General features: G+C 37.0%; 1 protein-coding gene across 1 annotated transcript; it reads right to left on the minus strand.

Annotated features, from left to right (window-relative positions):
- Positions 1-17,642: 17,642 nt before the first annotated feature.
- LOC122040063 lies at positions 17,643-18,394 on the minus strand. The gene has a single exon (XM_042599432.1). It carries the CDS (start codon positions 18,353-18,355, stop codon positions 17,936-17,938), a length of 420 nt encoding a protein of 139 aa, XP_042455366.1. The 5' UTR covers positions 18,356-18,394; the 3' UTR covers positions 17,643-17,935.
- Positions 18,395-19,435: the final 1,041 nt, after the last annotated feature.

Here is a 19,435-nt window from a genome sequence, read left to right on the forward strand (position 1 = left end):
AGGATTGATAATTTTTTTACCAAAAAAAATTATGTACTTTTATATAAATTTTAAAAAAGCAGAACATAAAAAAAACAGTTATTCAAACTTGAACAGTGTTGTTTGTTCCATTAACATGTAAAAACTTTCATAATTTTTAACTTTTAAATACACTGTAAAAATTAATAAAAATAAATATTGATGTACATGCTCACGGGCCTATTTTTGAATTGTTAAAGACAAATTTTAAGTTTGGATATGTATTGATTTCTCATTGACATATATTCCACGAGTAATAATGCAAGTTTAAGGAGGATAAAGATCAGATATTTGAGAAAATGGAAGACCAAATAGATTATAGATTGAGCATTAAATACTTGACAAGTGGAAGATTAAGTACCTGCGCGGATGGTGAATTATTATTCGATATTCATCTTTAGATAAATTTTTATCCTCTTCCTTCAATATGAAAAGTCATTTTTTTTAAAAAAAGAAGGACAAATAATACTGAATCCCTCAAGTTGGACTAAGATTCGATTTTGGATTAATAGTGTTTTAAAAGAAAAAGAGGAAATATGTGAACGACTCGAGTGGTGTTACACCAATTTCGAGTGAAACTGAACGAGAAAAATTTATTTGAAAGGATAAGTTCTACCAATTTAAATAAGATATGAAAAATTAAAGAAGATTTTAAAAAAATGATTCTCCCGGCTCAATTGATGGTTGTACAAATTCAAAACAGAACTTGACTCTGATACCACTTGTTGAATCAAGACACGCGTGAGAGGGGTGGGGGGGAGGGGTGAATCACATGGTTTTAGAAAACTAACTTTTTCTATTTTCAATAACAAAGTGTGCAACGAAAATTAAGTAAGAAAGCGAAATAAACAAACAGGAAAAACATGATTCAATTTTTACTTGGTTCGGAGCCTTTGGCGACTCCTACTCCAAGGCTCAGGTCTCGCGGACCTATCGACGGATAATCCACTAAATCCTCTTCTGGAATCGCTGGAAGAGTAATTGAATACAAGGAAGGTCAGAGAAGTGTAATACGCTACACTTCCCTGTTTGCAGAAAAGTAAGTACAGTAATTAACTTTTTACCAAATACTTGTTTGTAGTCAGTTGGCTCGAGCTGGATGTTTGGGTGGCTTCTTGGTGGCGGTCGAATGTAGTAGAGTTATAGCAGGGTAGCAGTAGCAAACCGGAGCAGTCAAAAACTTAATTGGACTCGTAGAAGCTCATAGAGAAGTTGATATTGAAGCCTTAGGCGAAATATCCTTTTATTGAGCATGGAAGGCGCCTTTCATAGCCTTGAAGGTGCATCCAATGTGAGAAATCTGATCCCAAACCACCCACTCCTTATCTACGACGAGGTCTGAATTTTATCCTACGGAAGACACCTTCTACAACACTGAAGGTGTCTTCTATGAACAATGCAAAGGCGTCCTCCAATGCTTGAAGACGCCTTGGGTACTGTTCACCCGAGACCTTTTGTGCTTCTTTTGTCCTGCAAAAAGTAGTAGTCCAATAACATGTACGATAAGTGTTAGTACAGTAATAATAATGAGTAGTAATTAGACCATGTCTTCTTGAGACTAGGATCTAATCAAAGTCCCAATTTAGGTTTCTAAAATGGACCTAAATTGGATTGACGTCTATTGTCCCTTTGAACAAGGACGCATCCTCACTTAGTCGCTCTCCTAGCTACAATGACTTACCTCTACTTATCAGGTGTAGAGATGCCTTTTGGAATAAAATATCCGGACTTCGGGAATCAAACCTACCAGAATCGCACATCTGATTTTCTTCAATCGGGAATCGGACATCTCGACCCTTGCCAGAATCTCACATCTGGACTTCAACATGTCGGGAATCGAATATCTCGACTTGCCAAAATCACACATCTGGTCTTCAATCAATCAGGAATCAAACATCTTGACTAGGGTTTAGTCAACCCTGCATACTCGATAACAAGGTTAGACTATGACAAAACCTAACTTAACTCACTTGTCATTCATCAATACCTGAGTTAGATAGTTAGTACAAATTGCACCAACAAAATTTGCATATTGATTTCAAATTTATATAAGTTAGTGATTAACAATGTAATAGTATTATATATGCATCTAATTTATATAATTACTACTGTTACAGGCGAATGACCGTAGAATATCAAATGTGCAAAATGAAAGACTAAAAAATCTTGCATCAGGACCTCTCCATAACATAATAGTCTACTCAGGTTATTATGTTGATGGATTCAGATTTCACGTGGCCCAACGTGATTTACAAAGACTTACATATAATTCTAGTATTTGCGTAAAAAAAATTCATAAATAATAATGATACTCAATTTGATTATTATGGTAGACTTGAGAAAATCATCTAGCTAGATTGAGTATTTAGCTTTACCTTTAAAAAGATGTGTATTATTCAGATGCTCATGGTATGATCCAACTCCAATAACAAGTACCAGAATACATTGCTTCTACAATTTAGCTAAGGTTAACACAAACAAAAGATTCAACAAGTTTGAGCCTTTCATTTTTGTGGTACAAGTTGGTTAGGTATTATATCTCGAGTACCCAACAAAGAGAAGAAGACATAGTGAATAGTTAGTAGTGTGTCAAATAAAACCTCGGTTAACCATAGAAATGTCAAATATCATAACTTCCCAAAATAATGATACATATCAAAATAAAGAAATCGAGATATACTCAGTTGATACAAAAATACAATCTACATCATAATTACTTGCAGATGTTAATGTCACTTACGAGGAAATAGATGATAGAGAGATGTATAACAGTGAGGAAGTTGATGTATCAATGGAGTCTAACGGTGATAACTTACAAAATGTTAATTTAGTTGATTCAGAATATTATCAAATGATTAAAAGTTACTAACAATGTCATTGTATATTGTATGATTTTTTTTTATCACTCTAGTTAAAAGACAATATTATATCAAATGTGTTTATCTTATACTGTGATTTTGCATATATAGTCATGCAGCCAGTACAGAAATCACGTGATGACCAAATTGTTTTGCGAGTTGTTAGTTACTAGTAAGTAATATAGTATTTAGTAATTATTTTAGTACTTTAGCTTCTTTTTAATTATTAAACATATCTAATACATGATATTTTTTCATGCGGTTTTGTCCTAGATAGTCACCAGGTAGCATCGTATACATCTAAAAAGTTTAAAGAATGATTGTCTCCTGCTGGTACTACATAGTGGCTCGTAGACTAGGATATGAAGAATTTTTATTACAGTGAATTTTTTGTAAGTATTTTGAATAGAAACATATTTATAGTTAACATGATATTAATTGTCAAAATATATTATTGCAGAAGAGATATGTTTGGGAGGATGGGCCGGAGGAAATGTTCAAGAAAATTTAGAATGTCTACTGCTCTAAACTGTATAGGGACATGTTGTACAAGTGGAGGCAGAGGAGCACCAGGTCATCCAAGGTCCCTAATGCAATTTGACAGTCTTGGAGAGTCATTTGGGCTGCCCAGCATTAGCAGGACAATTTAGCTATTGTACGCAACAATCACAATTCAGAGTTTGCTGGATCGAGCACCGAATCCACAAAGCATACTGTTGGATCTCTTTCAATTGTGGAGCATGCCTCTAACTTGGTATGTTTAAAATTAAGTTATATAAATATTTCTTATATATGTTTTATTATTAGTTTTAATGTATTGACATTTTCTATGCACAGGTTGTTGAATTACAAAGACCTCCCACTTGTTGGGAGATATTTAACAAACTTATAAGAAGAAAGATGAGTCCTTTGTCGATCCGTATTCCTTAGCAATTAACGTAAGAATATTAAATTTCATGAATATATTTGTAGACTTTATATGAAGGTTAATAAAATCATTATTTTGACACAGGAAGCAATGCCCACTAGAGTTGCTCAGGCGTCTCAGCCTGGGTAGAGGGAGAGGGGTCATAGTCTCTTTCCACCGATGCAATTAATGGCACTTATTATGATGTCGTTGGTGGAAGAAAGAAGGCATCCCTCTATTGGCTTGACTCTCACGACAAAGTTATTATGTGTAAAGCGGATGAGGGCTCCAAGGATCAGGGGTCGTTCTACTTCCTCCTCCTAATCTAGTAAGGTACGAGAATTGTGGGAGGAAAATGAGAACTTGTGAACTCGATTATCATCATTGGAAGAGACGATGGCTAGGAGGGGCGCAGAGATATGAAAGATGCAACATCGATAGGTTCAGATTGAGGTGATAGTTCGTTATATGCAAGCATTTACAGCGATGTTGTCTCCTGATTCACAGATATTTGGGCCACATCATTTGGAGTCCTAGGACACCTAGGATCCTGACCATTCCACTACAGAGTAAATTATTTTAAGGTATGTACCATTTATCTTAATTTTTTATTTTAGTCAAAAATAATATTTTTTTTAATAATTATATGATATCTTATTGTATTATACATTTCCATGATCATTTTTAGATTTGACATATTTTTATCCCAGGGACGCAGGTATGTATTTTCAAATAATGTTCGGTACCTAAACTATTTATTAGTTTAAAATAAGTAGTTATATATTTCGTAGTTTAACATTGCATTTTCTATTCACAATTAATCTCAATGAAATTTCATGCAGGGCCTAGAAATGATTTTATTTCTTATTTTGATTAGATATATTATATTATTTTGTATTGGACAAACTTTATCGTATATTAGATTCAGAAATATGTTTGGATTTATTATATATCTATTGTTAATTTTAGTTCAGCTAGATTGTTATGTTGTTTGTGATTTGTTGTGCGCTTTTTATGTGTTTTGAGTTGATTATGTTATAATTGTTGATATATAGTGAGTTTGTTGTGAGTTCTATTATTATGCATTATGAGTTTATTGTGAAAGCCATAGCGTGTGATGGTTGGAGCAATTTAGATTATATGTAAACAGAGAAAATAGGAAAAACAAAAAGAGCATTAGTCCACTGTAGCATAGATTAACGACGGAATTTTAAATTTTCGTCACTATTGATGACAGATATTTTAAATTTCCATCGCTATTAGCAATTGATATTTCAAGAATCCATCGCCAATAACTACGGAAATTTAAAATTCCATCGCTATTAGCTGAATATCAATATTTATACGATACTTCTCGATACTAGATCGGCGATTAGCGAATCGTTGACGGATTCTTCAATTCTCCGTCGCTAAGACCTTAATGGAGATTTTGCTCCGTTTGGCTAATAGCGACAGAAATTAAATGATCCATCGTTAAATATAGGGATAGATATGTAAATATCTGTTGCAATTAATAACGATGGATATTTAATATTCTGTCACTACAATGCCAACGATTGATATCTACATGATGGTATATTTTTCGTCGCTATTCCGTCACAATATGTCTTTAGCCACGGAATAATGATGAAAATATTCCATCACTATTTTGTACATTTTTTTGTTGTGTGTGTGTTGTGTATATATATATATATATATATATATATATATATATATATATATATAAAGAGTTTGGTGGATGAATGATTTGTGCTACATTGTTGTTTTTTTGAATGAGCAACTCACATCCTTTTAAGTGGAGTGCTAAAATCCATCTTCAATCAACTATTTGCAATTCTAACAATCGAGTATGCCTATCTTTGAGATCTGCCCTCGTCTCATATTTATAATCCTTCAAAGACTCTCATTCTCACCAAGTCTTACTTTGTTTCAAATGGTCTTCATGCCTTCTTCACTACCTAATATTCAATTAGTTGACCTATTGAGACTTCTTTCACTACAACAAACCTTAACATAGAACTTCTTTGTAATATCCTGATTCTAAGATTCTGATTAAGTATGACTTAAAAGGTTAGATAGTACTATCCATATCACCAAGGTGCACCTTCCTTTTCGGAAACCCAAATTTAAGAACTCCAAAGTTAAACGTATTTGGTTTGGAGAAATCTGAGGATGGGTGACCTCCTGGGAAGTTTTCCAAGGTACGTGCGAGTGAGGTCAAAGCACGCTAAAATGATCTCCGGTGGTCTGTGGAGCTAGTCGTCAACCCAATGAGCAATTCTGGTGGCGTTCCCGGTTCAGTCCAGGTGGGGCCCACCCGGGCCGAGGCGTTACAGATGGTATCAGAGCAACCTTGCGACCGTGAGTGTGTTTGTGGCAAAAGCACCCAGGGCATCACCTAGCGAGGGAGATTCTGGGATTTGTCTATGGTGTGATTCGTGGTTACACAACGAGGACGTTGTGTCTTTAAGTGACGGTGATTGTAATACCTCGGTTCTGAGATTCTAGTTAAGTATGACTTAAAAGGTTAGATGGTACTATCCATATTACCAAGGTGCACATTCCTTTTTGGAAGTCCAAATTTAAGAACTCCAAAGTTAAGCGTACTTGGCTTGGAGAAATCTAAGGATCGGTGACCTCCTGTGAAGTTTTCCAGGGTGTGTGCGAGTGAGGTCAAAGCATGTTGAAAGGACCTCTGGTGGTCTGTGGAACTAGTCATCAACCCGATGAGTAATTCTGATGACATTCTCGATTCAATCCGAGTGGAGCCCATCCGAATCGAGGTGTTACATTCTTGAATTTTCCATACCTAGCATCTAGTCTCACAAGCCCATTGGGGCTTGTCTTTTGCCAAGAACCTTCTTGTACTTCCTTGCCTAACATTTGGCCGTCCTAGCCTTTTGGGACTTCACCTCTATCGAGAACCTTCTTAGAGTTCCTTACCTAACATCTAACCTCCTTGACCATCGAAGACTTCACTTTCCAAAAGCTTTCTTGGACTTACGAGTATCTAGCCTCCTGCTGGGACTTCATTCTAGTAAGATTTTTTTTGACTTTTTTTTTTGGGGTACCTATCAAGTTACCTGCACATGTATGCTTGATACACCATATGAAGTCATAATGAATACCTAATTTAAGAATGGTCCAAAAATAAAAATTCATTTAATATTGTGTGCTTGAAGCATGATTGCACCAATAAAATCAAGTCAATAGTCGAATGGAAGCATGATTTAGTTGAGTAATCAAAGTTTCGAAAGTATTTGAAGGCTAAAACGGAGCTGAATGTTTTCTCATAAACATGAATATGCGGATTCATGGGAAAATTGTTGGTGTAGGAAGTATCCGACGATTGAATTTATATTTTGATTATGTCAAAGGGTTCAAGTTAAGTTGTGTTATTATCTAATGTGCTTGAATGAATTTGCATGAAAGTCCTAATTGCGATTAGGCAGGTGGAAAATTCTAAGGGGCGATAACCTTAGGTCCAAGGGATGGTAACCCTAGGTGGAGGAAAACCCTAAGGGGTGACAATCTTAAGTCTTAGGGAGAGGTAACTCTAGGTGGCGAAAAATCCTAAGGGGTGATAACTCTAGACGAAAAGTCAAGTCGGTTTGGAGGACCGGACTGACATCAGATATACTCTCCTGAGTGGAGTAGGTGAGGACGTGTTCCCCGGAAGAGGGAACAATAGGCCTCGATTCGACCTAGGATTTCCGATCGGAAATCCGAAGTCAGAACCGGACAGTCCGTGACTGTCAAACTTTTTTATTGTTATGTTTAATATGTGTGCTAACTTTGTTTTGCAGGATGTGTGGTGGTGTTGTGGACTAACCTATCTTGCAGGGACAAAATGACACTTTTAGCCTCGGATGAACAGTACTTGAGGCGCCCTCATGGAGCTTGAGGCGCCTCGGGTGCAAGGCAGATGCATCGCACGCAGCAGGGCTGGAGGCGCCTCGGACGGAGCTGGATGCGCCTCAGACAAGCTTGGAGGCGCCCTCAAGGTGTATGGAGGCGCCTTCGACCGGATAAGCTACGAAGGATTTAGCGCTCATCCGCGCGGTTGACTCGGCACTGTGGAGGCACCCTTAAGGGGCTTTGAGGCGCCTCTAACAACCTATTTAAGAAGATCTCAACCAGCAACTTGGGTATTCAATCAACAAGCAATCCTTCTGCAACAACCTGCTAAAGAGACGTTCCGACTAAGCTACGACAAGTCCCCGACAATCTGGAGCTACGATTTTATGTTTTATTGTTGTCGGTATAAGTTTCCTCTACATTTAATTGTAAACACTTATTGTACTGAATTTGCGATATTATAGTTGTTGCTCACCGAAAGCGATCAACGATTGCGGACCTTGGAGTAGGAGTTGCTCAAGGCTCCGAACCAAGTAAATCTTAGTGTCTTTGTGTCTTGTCTTTATTTCTTATTCCGTTGCTTTACTCGTCGAGTTTTTCGAATACGAAACGCGTGAAAGCCACGAGCGCTATTCACCCCCCCCCCCCCTCTACGCTTCTCGATCCTACAATTGGTATCAGAGCTAGGCCGCTCTGATTTGGTGAAACCACCAATCAAGCAGGGGGGTTCCTATTTTGAAAGAAAATTAGATATTGTTTGTGTCAAAAATAAAACCTTACACCTTTTGTTTTTTCCCTCCAAAACCGTTTTCAAAAAAATTATTTTCATCTTTTCACCATTGATCGACATTAGTGAAATATCGCATTTTCAAAAGTTTGAAATAATAATTTTTTATTTTTTATTAATATTCTATTATTTTTCCCGAAATTAGTGAATTATTATTTTTATCTTTCTCCCGCACTACTAATCCAAGACCAAGTCTTGGGATATTTGTCTCTTTTTCCTTTTTGTGTGCAAGATTCATTTCAATGGCTCTTCAAGAAGGGTATAGCACTGCTCGCCCACTGCTATTCACCGGAGATGACTTCGGTTACTAGAAGGGTCGAATGGAGGCGTATCTCCAGACTCACTTTGAAGTCTGGATGATCGTCAAAATCGGGCTGGAAATAACAACTGATGGTGCCGGCAAGCCACTACCGTACATGAACTGGGACGCGACTCTTATTAAAAAGGTAGAAGCGAATGCCAAAGCGACGTACACTCTTCAATGTGGCCTAACCAAGGAGGAGCTGAACCGCGTCGGCCCCTTCTCAAGTGTTATGGGAGAAGCTAATTGAGCTACACGATGGTACTTCTAATACGAAAGTAAGTAAAAATGATTTAATAGACGAATTATTTGAGCAGACTGATACTATTCCGGCTGAGGAAGGTGTTGCGTTGGTTGCAGGTACAAGAAAGAAGAAGGCGTTAAAGGCAACTTGGTCTGAGTCATCAGATGAATCCGAGACCGACGAAGAAGAACAAACAAGCCTTCTCGCTCTACCAGTACAAGCGAACATCGTCGAAATTGAGTTCGAGTCCGAAACCGAGAGCGAATCCGAAACCGAGTCCGAGCGAAGCCACAGATCTGTATCAGTTTCCGAAGGGCCAAACCCCTCTATAAGTTCTCTACTTATTGAGACTCAATTAGATGATTTACAAAAATTAGTTCCATATTTGTTAAAGAAATTGGATAAATTCAACGTCCGAGTCAAGTCACTCCAAAAGGAGGTAACAACCCTTAAGGAAGTGACTAACTCGAGTTCTTTGACTGAGCCGATTCAAATTGGAAGTTCAACTCAAGTCCAACAACTTGAGGAAGAAAATTCAAATTTGAAAATTCAAATTAAAGAACATAAAGATACATTGGAACGGTTCACGTTGGGTTCCAAGAATCTTAATCTGATTCTTGGAAAACAAAGAGCTGTTTACAATAAATCTGGACTTGGGTTTAAATGTAAACAAAAATTCAAATCATATCTGTCAATTATAAATAGGTCAAATAGAAACATAGTTCAAGCATGGATCCCCAAGTCCAACTTGGTCAATCAAGTCGTACTTAGTCAATATTGGGTTTCCAAGGATCAAGTCCATTACCTTGATAGACCATATCGAGACTATGATCAAGGGGGAGCCAATAGAAAGGCCATTTTAGAACTGTTTGATGCTTGCCTTTTCTGCTCTTTTATACATGCTAAGATTAGGATAGATTAAGGACCTAGGCGTAATTTACACTTGTTTAGTTAAACCTAGGGGTTTCAAAAGGAAAATTAAATATACATTTTCTTTGAGCGGCTCTGCCTAGAAGTGGTGGATGATCTCATACCCAAGAAGACCTAGTGCCTCGCCACAGCCTGGGAGTCAATCTTTGAAATATATATTTAATTAACCAATTGGAAAATCAAAGTTTAACTCAAATATAAATTAATCCTTAGAAATAATCTAAATTAAACATAACCATCTCACAAAACTACTTAAGACTCCCTGATTGGTAATTTAGAAAAAGGTGAGATGGACCTAGGATTAAAATAGTTATTTTAATTTTATAATCAATTTCAAAATCTTATTTAATTCTTAATTAATTTTTAAAATCATAATTAAATTCCCAAATTATACTTAATTATTTAAAAAAATCTTTTAAAAATTATTTAAAAAAATCATTTTAAAAATATTTTTAAAATATTTTTTTAAAAATTTTAAAAACCTTTTAAAAATATTTTAAAAATTGTTTTAAGAAACTTTTAAAAATCAATTTAAAAATCTTTTAAAAATTGTTTAAAAAAACTTTTAAAAATCTTTTAAAAATTGTTTAAAAAACTTTTTAAAGTCATTTAAAAATTACTTTCAAAATTTTTAAAAATCCTTTTATTTTTTTAAAAAAATTACCTTTAAAAATTATTTTAAAAATTATTTTTAAAATCATTTTAAAAATCATTTAAAAATAATTTTAAAAATCCTTTCAAAAATTATTTTAGAAATCATTTTAAAAATCTTTTAAAAATCATTTTAAAAATCATCTTAAAAATCTTTTTAAAAATTATTTTTAAAATCATTTTAAAAAATCCTTTTAAAAATTATTTAACAAATCTTTTAAAAAATATTTTTAAAATCATTTTAAAAAATCCTTTTAAAAATCATTTAGAAAATCTTTGAAAAACTTATTTTAAAAATCTTTTTTAAAAAATCTTTTAAAAACTTATTTTAAAATCTTTTATAAAATCATTTAAAAAATCTTTTAAAAACTTATTTTAAAAATCTTTTAAAGAAAAATTATTTAAAAATCTTTTAAAAACTTATTTTAAAAATCTTTTAAAAAATTCTTTTAAAATCATTTTAAAAAATATTTTAAAAACCTATTTTAAAAATCTTTAAAAAAATCATTTAAAAATCTTTTAAAAACTCATTTTAAAAATCTTTTAAAAAAATATTTTTAAAATCATTGAAAAATCATTTTAAAAATTATTTAAAAATCATTTTAAAAATTCTTTTAAAGATCCTTTAAAAATTATTTTAAAAGTCTTTAAAAAACTTTTAAAAATTATATTTAGTTCAAAATATCAAATGATAGTTTTTTTCAAAATCTTAAATAATAATTATTTTCAAATCATATTTAATTTTCAAATCACTTAATTAAGTAGTTTTTCAAGAAATTTTTTTTTGTTAAGTTTTTGACGTTAAATCTAAATCTAAGATTCTATTAAATTTTCTCTAAAGCTAAAGCTTTTTATCAAAATCTGTTTTAAGTTGAGTACTTTTTCAAAACCTTTACTTAAAGCTAAGTGTTTTACGTTTAAAGCTAAGTACTAAATGTAACAAAGTGTTTTTAAGTTAAGTTTTGAAAGCTAAGTACTTGACAAAATATTTACTTTCAAAATTTAGCTAAGTCTCTGTTGAATATATAATTGTTTTCAAATCTAAATACTTAAGCTAATCTTTTATGAAAATCATCTTAAAGTTAAGTACTTAAACTAAACTTCTATCAAGAAAATCCTTTTAAAAGTTAAGTATATATCAATACTTTTAAGGGTTTGTCAAAATCTTTCAAAGGCTTTTCAAATTTTGCTAAATGTTTTTCAAAGCAATTATATTCAAAATGCTAAGTTTTACTAAGTTTTTATTGAAAATACTAAATATTCTCCAAGGCAGTTTCTAAATTAAGTGTTTTTCAAAACAATTCTTTTTGAAACGCTAAGTTATTTTCAACTGTAAAGTGTTAGTATTCAGGGGGGAGCTTAGAATTACATAGAATAATTTTTTCTATTTTTTTTCTCTCTCTATTTATTCTTTTTGATTTATGTTAAAGGGAGAGAGAAGAGTCAAAGTTAAAGAAAATTAAGAATTGAGAATTTAAATATAAGGAGGAGCATAAGTTTTACAAATTTTTCATGCTCATGTTTAAATTTCGTATTTATTGTCATATTTTTTTACGTAACTTTCAACCGTGTTGCCATAATAAAAAAAAGGGGAGATTGTTGATGCAAGAAGCATCCGACGATTGAACCTATGTTTTGATTATGTCAAAGGGTTCAAGTTAAGTTGTGTTGTTATCTAATGTGCTTGAATGAGTTTGCAGGAAAGTTCTAACTGCAGTTAGGCAGGTGGAAAATCCTAAGGGGTGGTAACCTTAGGTCCTAGGAGGTGGTAACCCTAGGTGGTGGAAAACCCTAAGGGGTGGTAACCTTAGGTCCTAGGGGGTGGTAACCCTAGGTGGTGGAAAACTCTAAGGGGTGGTAACCTTAGGTCCTAGGGGGTGGTAACCCTAGGTGGAGGAAAACCCTAAGGGATGACAATCTTAGGTTCTAGGGGGTGGTAACCCTAGGTGATGAAAATCCTAAGGGGTGGTAACCTTATGTCCTAGGGAGAGGTAACCCTAGGTGGATAAAAACCTAGGGGGTGGTAACCTTAGGCGAAAAGTCCAGTCGGTTTGGAGGACCGGATTGGCATCAAGTATGCTCTCTTGAGTGGAGTAGGTGAGGACGTGTTCCCCGGAAGAGGGAACAATAGGCGTTGGGGCTATAAATGAACCAAGCGTTCGTGAACAAGCTTGGTGTTCGGCTTGGTAAGAGCTTGTTTATGTTCGTTCAATATACATAAGATTAATTAAACAAACAAGCTTGAACAGCTCGTTAAGCTAAACAAACAAGCTTGAACACATATGTGTTCAGCTCGTTAACGTTCGTGAACAACGTTCGTGAACAACGTTCGTGAACAACGTTCGTGAACAACGTTCGTGAACAACGTTCGTGAACAATGTTCACGAACCATATTTATTAATAAAACTCTTTTCAATATGCTAAATAAATAATAAAATAAATAAATAAATTTAAATTATCAATCTTAATAACCAATCAAATAATTAAAAGTTTCAAACAATCAAACAAGCTTGAATTGAGAGTTTGATAACATCTAAATGAACCAAGCTCAAACCAAGCTCAAGGCAAGCTCGAACCAAGCTCAAGCCAAGCTTGAATTGAGAGCTTGATAATATCTAAACGAACCAAGCTCAAGCCAAGTTTCAAACAAGCTCAAGCTCATAAAAAATAAACCAAGCCAAGCTTGAACACTCATTTCAAAAGTTTGGTTCATTTTAAGCTCGGCTCGGCTCGATTATCTTATCAAACAAGCTTGAACACCCCAAAGCTCGGCTCGGCTTGGCTCGTTTACAGCCCTAATAGGCGTCGGTTCGACTTAAGGTTTCCGGTCGGAAATCCGAAGTCAGAACCAGACAATCCGTGACTGTTCAAACTTTTTTATTATTATGTTTATTATATGTGCTAACTTTGTTTTGCAGGATATATGGTTGTGTTGTGGACTAACCTATCTTGTAGGGACAAAAGGGCACTTTTGGCCTCAGATGAACAGTACCCGAGGCGCCCTCATGGAGCTTGAGGTGCCTCGGGTGCAAGGCAGATGCAGCGCACGCAGTAGGGCTGGAGGGGCCTCGGACGGAGCTGAAGGCGCCTCAGACAAGCTTGAAGGCATCCTCAAGGTGTATGGAGGCGCCTTCAACCGGATAAGTTGCGAAGGATTCAACGCTCATCCGCGCGGTTGACTCGGCACTGTGGAGGCGCCCTCAAGGGGCTTTGAGGCGCCTCCAACAACTTATTTAAGAAGATCTCGACCAGCAGCTTGGGTATTCAATCAACAAGCAATTCTTCTACAACAAGCTGTTAAGGAGACGTTCTGACTAAGCTACGACAAGTCCCCGATAATCTGGAGCTGCGATTTTACGTTTTATTGTTATCGGTATAAGTTTCCTCTGTATTTAATTGTAAACACTTATTGTACTGAATTTGCGATATTATATTTGTTGCCCACCGAAAGCGATCAACGATCGCGGACCTTGGAGTAGGAGTCGCTCAAGGTTCCGAACCAAGTAAATCTTGGTGTCTTTGTGTCTTGTCTTTATTTCTTATTCCGCTGCTTTACTTGTCGAGTTTTTCGAATACGAAATGAGTAAAAGCACTAGCGCTTCTCGATCCTACAAAAACTACTAAATTTCATACTCTCATTCTGAAGTGCAATGTATTAGTTTTCCTTGCAATCAAGTATGACATAGGAACCCAAGTTTTAACTATTTTTTTAGTAACTTATTTGTTTACTAATTAAGGAGATATGATCTATGATAAATTTTCGATTCATATCCAAGTCCACATCCAATATCATTTGAGAGAGTTGGATGACCTTTGTAAAATTCATTATCAAACTAAAGAGAGAAAATAAATGTTATAGTGATTTTTTTACTTTTATTTTTCAAAGATAAGGTTTTCAAACAGAAGGTTGGGCAATGCGGTCGATGTCCAAGAAGGGCACTTTCTTATTGATGTTGTAGACTAACAAGATGACACTCAAATAATCGTTAACTATAGATCTGCAAATTTACAAGTCACGGCTAGGGTGATTAGGCATACGATGTTGTTGAGTAAATATGACATTGGACAAGTTTAGCATCTGATCCCGTCCGGAAGCTCATGAGTCAGATGGAAACGGGCCTTGCTGTGCGAAAGGTTGACGGAAAGTCGCTGAAGAGTTGAATCTACCGGGTACCCCTTGGAAAGGTTTGCACGGGCGGCTGGCGGAGAGAGATGACCAGGACGATAACGCTGTCGCTCTGCGCACACTCAGACGAGTCCACCAATTGTTAGAGACAAGAAACCAGGGAAAAAGTCCCCGGGTCAGGCCCTCCGACGCTCAAGTCAGGTACTTTTTCTCCAGAAATCACAGAATAAGGAAGAAAAGTAAAGACTAGTGAGAAATGACGAGTGAGCCTACCTACATAAGGGACAAGACATCCCTTTTTATACTGCAACGGAAGTTTCTGGGACTGACGGGTGTCAGGGAATGTCGGTTGTCAGGCTTTGTCTGGCGGTGGATGACAGGTGGCGCCTTTTCGTAGGCTGGCGATGGACTCAAAAGGGATAATGAGCCCTAACTGTGAGAATATTCCCTGACATGATGATTATTCTCTGACATTATCTGACAAGCGATTACGATTCCTTGGCTTGTTCGTCTTGTAGCGTCTAGACGCCGAGTCTGTCTTCCGAGATCTGTACTTGCCCTGCTTTTATATACTATTATCCCTGACTTGTATGTCCCGATCTGTGTGTTAAGCTTGCATTCCGACCCGCCTTTGTCATCTGCGATTTATGGTCTCTACCTCCCGATCTGCCAGCTAGATATATATTCCGACCTGTTTACTGTTTTGTTATTCATGGCTTGTACGTCCCGACCTGCACGTTGGGTCCATGCCCATACCTGTTTACTGTTCGCTGCTATCCATGACTTGTACGTCCCGACCTGCACGCTGGGTCTGTGTCCAGACCCGTTTACTGTTCTGCTATCCATGGATTGTACGTCCCGACCTGCACGCTGGGTCTGTGTTCAGACCCGTTTACTGTTCTGCTATCCATGACTTGTACGTCCCGACCTGCACGCTGGGTCTGTGTCCGGACCCGTTTACTATTCGCTGCTATCCATGGCTTGTACGTCCCGACCTGCACGCTGGGTTCATGCCCAGACCTGTTTACTGTTTGCTGCTATCCATGGATTGAACGTCTCGACCTGCACGCTGGGTCTGTGTCTAGACCTGTTTACTGTTCTGTTATCCATGACTTGTACGTCCCGACCTGCACGCTGGGTCTGTGTCCGGACTCGTTTACTATTCGCTGCTATCCATGGCTTGTACGTCCCGACCTGCACGCTGGGTCTGTGTCCAGACCCGTTTACTGTTCTGCTATCCATGGCTTGTACGTCCCGACCTGCACGCTGGGTCTGTGTCCAGACCTATGATCCTTGGCGTGGATGTCCCGACCTGCACGCCAGGTCTGTGCCAGACCTGTGATCCTTGACTTGGATGTCCCGACCTGCACGCTAGGTCTGTGTCTAGACCTTTAATTAACTTGTAGTCTCAATCCTCAGCGATATCTGGCCCGCGAGCCCGTTTATTGCCCACTATCAGGGCTGATTTTATAATCCTCTCCTTTGACCGTCCTGTCAGCTGAGACTTTGACTTTGGCCACGTAAGTTTGACTTTTGACCCCCCTGCTCTCCACGTTAACTTGATTGATGACCAGCCACGGAGGCTTGACTTCTGACCTTCCTGACCTCCACGTCAGCTTGACTGCTGACCGGCCACGGAGGCTTGACTTCTGACCTTCTTGGCCTCCAGGTCAACTTGACTTCTGACCCTCTTATAGTATTGACTCATAACCACATCATCATACCGATCCCACAAAACATGCACCGTATCAGCATCAAAATAGGTTGTCATGATAATGGCATAGTGGTGGGCCTAAAGCGCAATGCCAAGATTGCAAGAAAAGGAGATGAACGGATCTACTAGCTAGCATGGAAAGGGTTTGCGCATAGTGAGGATATTGTTCTCTTGCTAGCAATTTGTGGTCTTACCAATTACCATAACAAGGAGACAAACCAAATAATCAATAGTTGTTATGCAAATTGTACTCTCAATATTGTTTTGAGAAAAGGGAAGCGAGAATCAAAGATGCAATAATAAGGAAGCATATAGTCTAAAGGTCAAAATATAAGGAAGCATATACACAAAATCCATGGTCAAGTCTCCAACCATGGAAGATGTTGTTTTTCTCAATTTCTCACACACACAATCTATCATTTTACAGATTCCACCAAGTTCAGTTTATGGAGTACTAGTCTCTTGTGAAGATCGTGGTACGAGCTGTCTCGCCTAAAAGATAATGGATGTGTTTACTTTCCGAAAGGGCTCAAAAAAGAAGACCATAATGGATGAAGTTTTGACACTTTGGTCGTCATCTAGGCCAAAAGGGAAGATTCCATTCCCTACTTTTTCATTATAATTTATGATTTATATGTAGAGAATTCAAGGGTACATTCTCTTTCAGCCACAGGAATGAATGAATGAATGAATGAATCATTCACAAATCACAACCTTTTCCCCTTTATTTGAGGTGCAATTATTGGCTTCTCTTTACGTGCTCTACTGGTAAATGGATGCAGTGAGATAGAGGAAGACCCCAACGTTCCTTAGCTAATAAGAATTAGTTTAATTAATTTGTTGCAGTGCGATCCAAACATGTGTTCACAGCCTTCCTACGATGCATCTATTTATTCATTTATAAAGTTTAAGGATAAAATAAACAAGGTAGAAGTTCAGACTAAAAATTATTATGTTTGCTCTGATTTTCTATAGTAGATTTATTTATTCTTAATTAAAATTTAAGGAGAAAATCGATCGACCATATGCCACTTTCAACATTTTTATATGAATTTTTTATAGTTATTTGATTATTTTAAAAGTATGAATGAATTTCATAATAACCATACTCTGAAAAAACACTAAAAAAATAACCAATAATATTGACTAAAATTGTCGGCAGCATTAGGAGATAAAAAGAGTAAACTTGGCAATCTTTTTTATGATAAATTAAGATGCAGGCCTTTGATCTGATATAAGGGGGGGGGGGGGGGAAACACTCTTTAATTTGTTTTATTTTTAATAATATAATTATTGATTTTACATTGAAATTTTCAAATTTTACTCCTCACTCGATCTCATTGAACTTATTCCCCTGCTCTTCGCCTGAACACCACATAAAACTATATATATAAATGTTCAGTGCCTAAAACTGTAGCTTCACGGAGTCAGATCTACTACAGTAATGCTAGCTTATTAAACATGCTGAAGCTCTGCTGCAGGTACAAGAGTCGCAGTCATAGCCGCGGGCCGGATGAATTAATTAGTTATTACTTTTGTGCCTATCGACTGAGGAAAGGAAACCACCAGTCCTGGAAGTAGGACTTGTAGGAGATCATGAATATGAGGAGCACCAAGACGAGGGCGACTCCCCAAGGGGAGCCGCCGGCCCGGTGGAAAGACTCCCTCTCCGACGGCAAGGGAACAAAGAAGGACACCCACCGGAGATTGTCATTCGAAAGCAAGTGCACCAGCAGCAGAAGCAGCAGCGGAGACAGCATCAGCCCCAGCCGCAGCTGATCTAACAGGCTTTCCAGCACCGACTCGTACGCCATGTACCACGACAAGCTTATGAGCGCGAAGAGGGTGAACAGGAAGAGGCAGAGGTGCAGCGGCAGAGGCGGCGAGGAGGAGGAGGAGGTGGAAGAAGAGTAGTAGTCGTAGGGACCGTTTGGATTTTGATAGTAATAGCCGTTAGCCATCGATCGATCTCTATCTCTAGATTGCTGGGTTCTTGTCAACCACGGCACGGGGAGAGGGGTAGGATTTATAGAGGGGGTTTGCTTGCGCAGCAGGGATTCCCGGGAGGAGGATACGTCCAAAGGTCGCGTGGCCCGCGCAGGCTGTCCGACCAATGGGAAAGCAACACGTACGACCGACCATGCTGCAGCAACGGGAGGAATCGATGAAATGTCGGCTAGCTAGGGCCACTTGGAAAGCAGCCGTGGTCCGTGTCTCTGCCCTGATTGAGGCCTCATTTACTAGCAATTAAAGTACTAACGATATTTAGTTGTTATTTACAGTGGCTGAATTAAATACGCAAACTCGCTGACAAATTTGAGAAAAGGTAGCGCAGTTCGGTATAAAGAAAGGTCACATTCCATGCACAAAAGGAAAACAAAAAATAAATTAATTAAATAGAACACCTTTAATCCCCCAACCCAAAATAAAGAAAATGAAAGAATAAATATAGAATGCCTAACTTATATGAGTGCTATTAAGGAAAATATATAGAAAGGATGATTAAATTAAAATAGGCGTGGTGGAGCAATTAAGATTCGTGTTGTTACAATGGATCAATTCTGTAGTAGTGTCAAGATGGGTTGACTTAGCTAGTGGCGCGGTCTCGGACTAACTTATCCGGCCTTAGTAACGTTGGCTTTTTCTCAATGTCAAGAAGCAAGGGCGCAGCCCCAAAACGTTGACAAGAGTTACTGCAGCTCCTTCTCATTGTCAATGTGCTTGGGCTAAAGCTAAAGTAGACTAAACTCCGCCCACAGACTTAGCTAGATACTACTTCGGTTGAGTCAATTATTTTTATACTATGTAAATTTTATTAATAGATTTCGTCACTTATTACTTTAATGTTTATTAATTATGAAGTCATATAAAGTAATAAATTTTGGTTATAAAATTGACGTAATATAATATCTATCATTTTAAAAATATGAAGTGAAATGTTACTTAAAAATAATTATTTAATGAGTAATAAATCAAAATAAAATTTATAATTTTTAAGTTATGAAGTAATAACAATTGAATGAGTTAAAACACTTTTTCGT

This window comes from Zingiber officinale, chromosome 2A (genome assembly GCF_018446385.1).
Source record: "Zingiber officinale cultivar Zhangliang chromosome 2A, Zo_v1.1, whole genome shotgun sequence".
Classification (NCBI taxonomy): domain Eukaryota; kingdom Viridiplantae; phylum Streptophyta; class Magnoliopsida; order Zingiberales; family Zingiberaceae; genus Zingiber; species Zingiber officinale.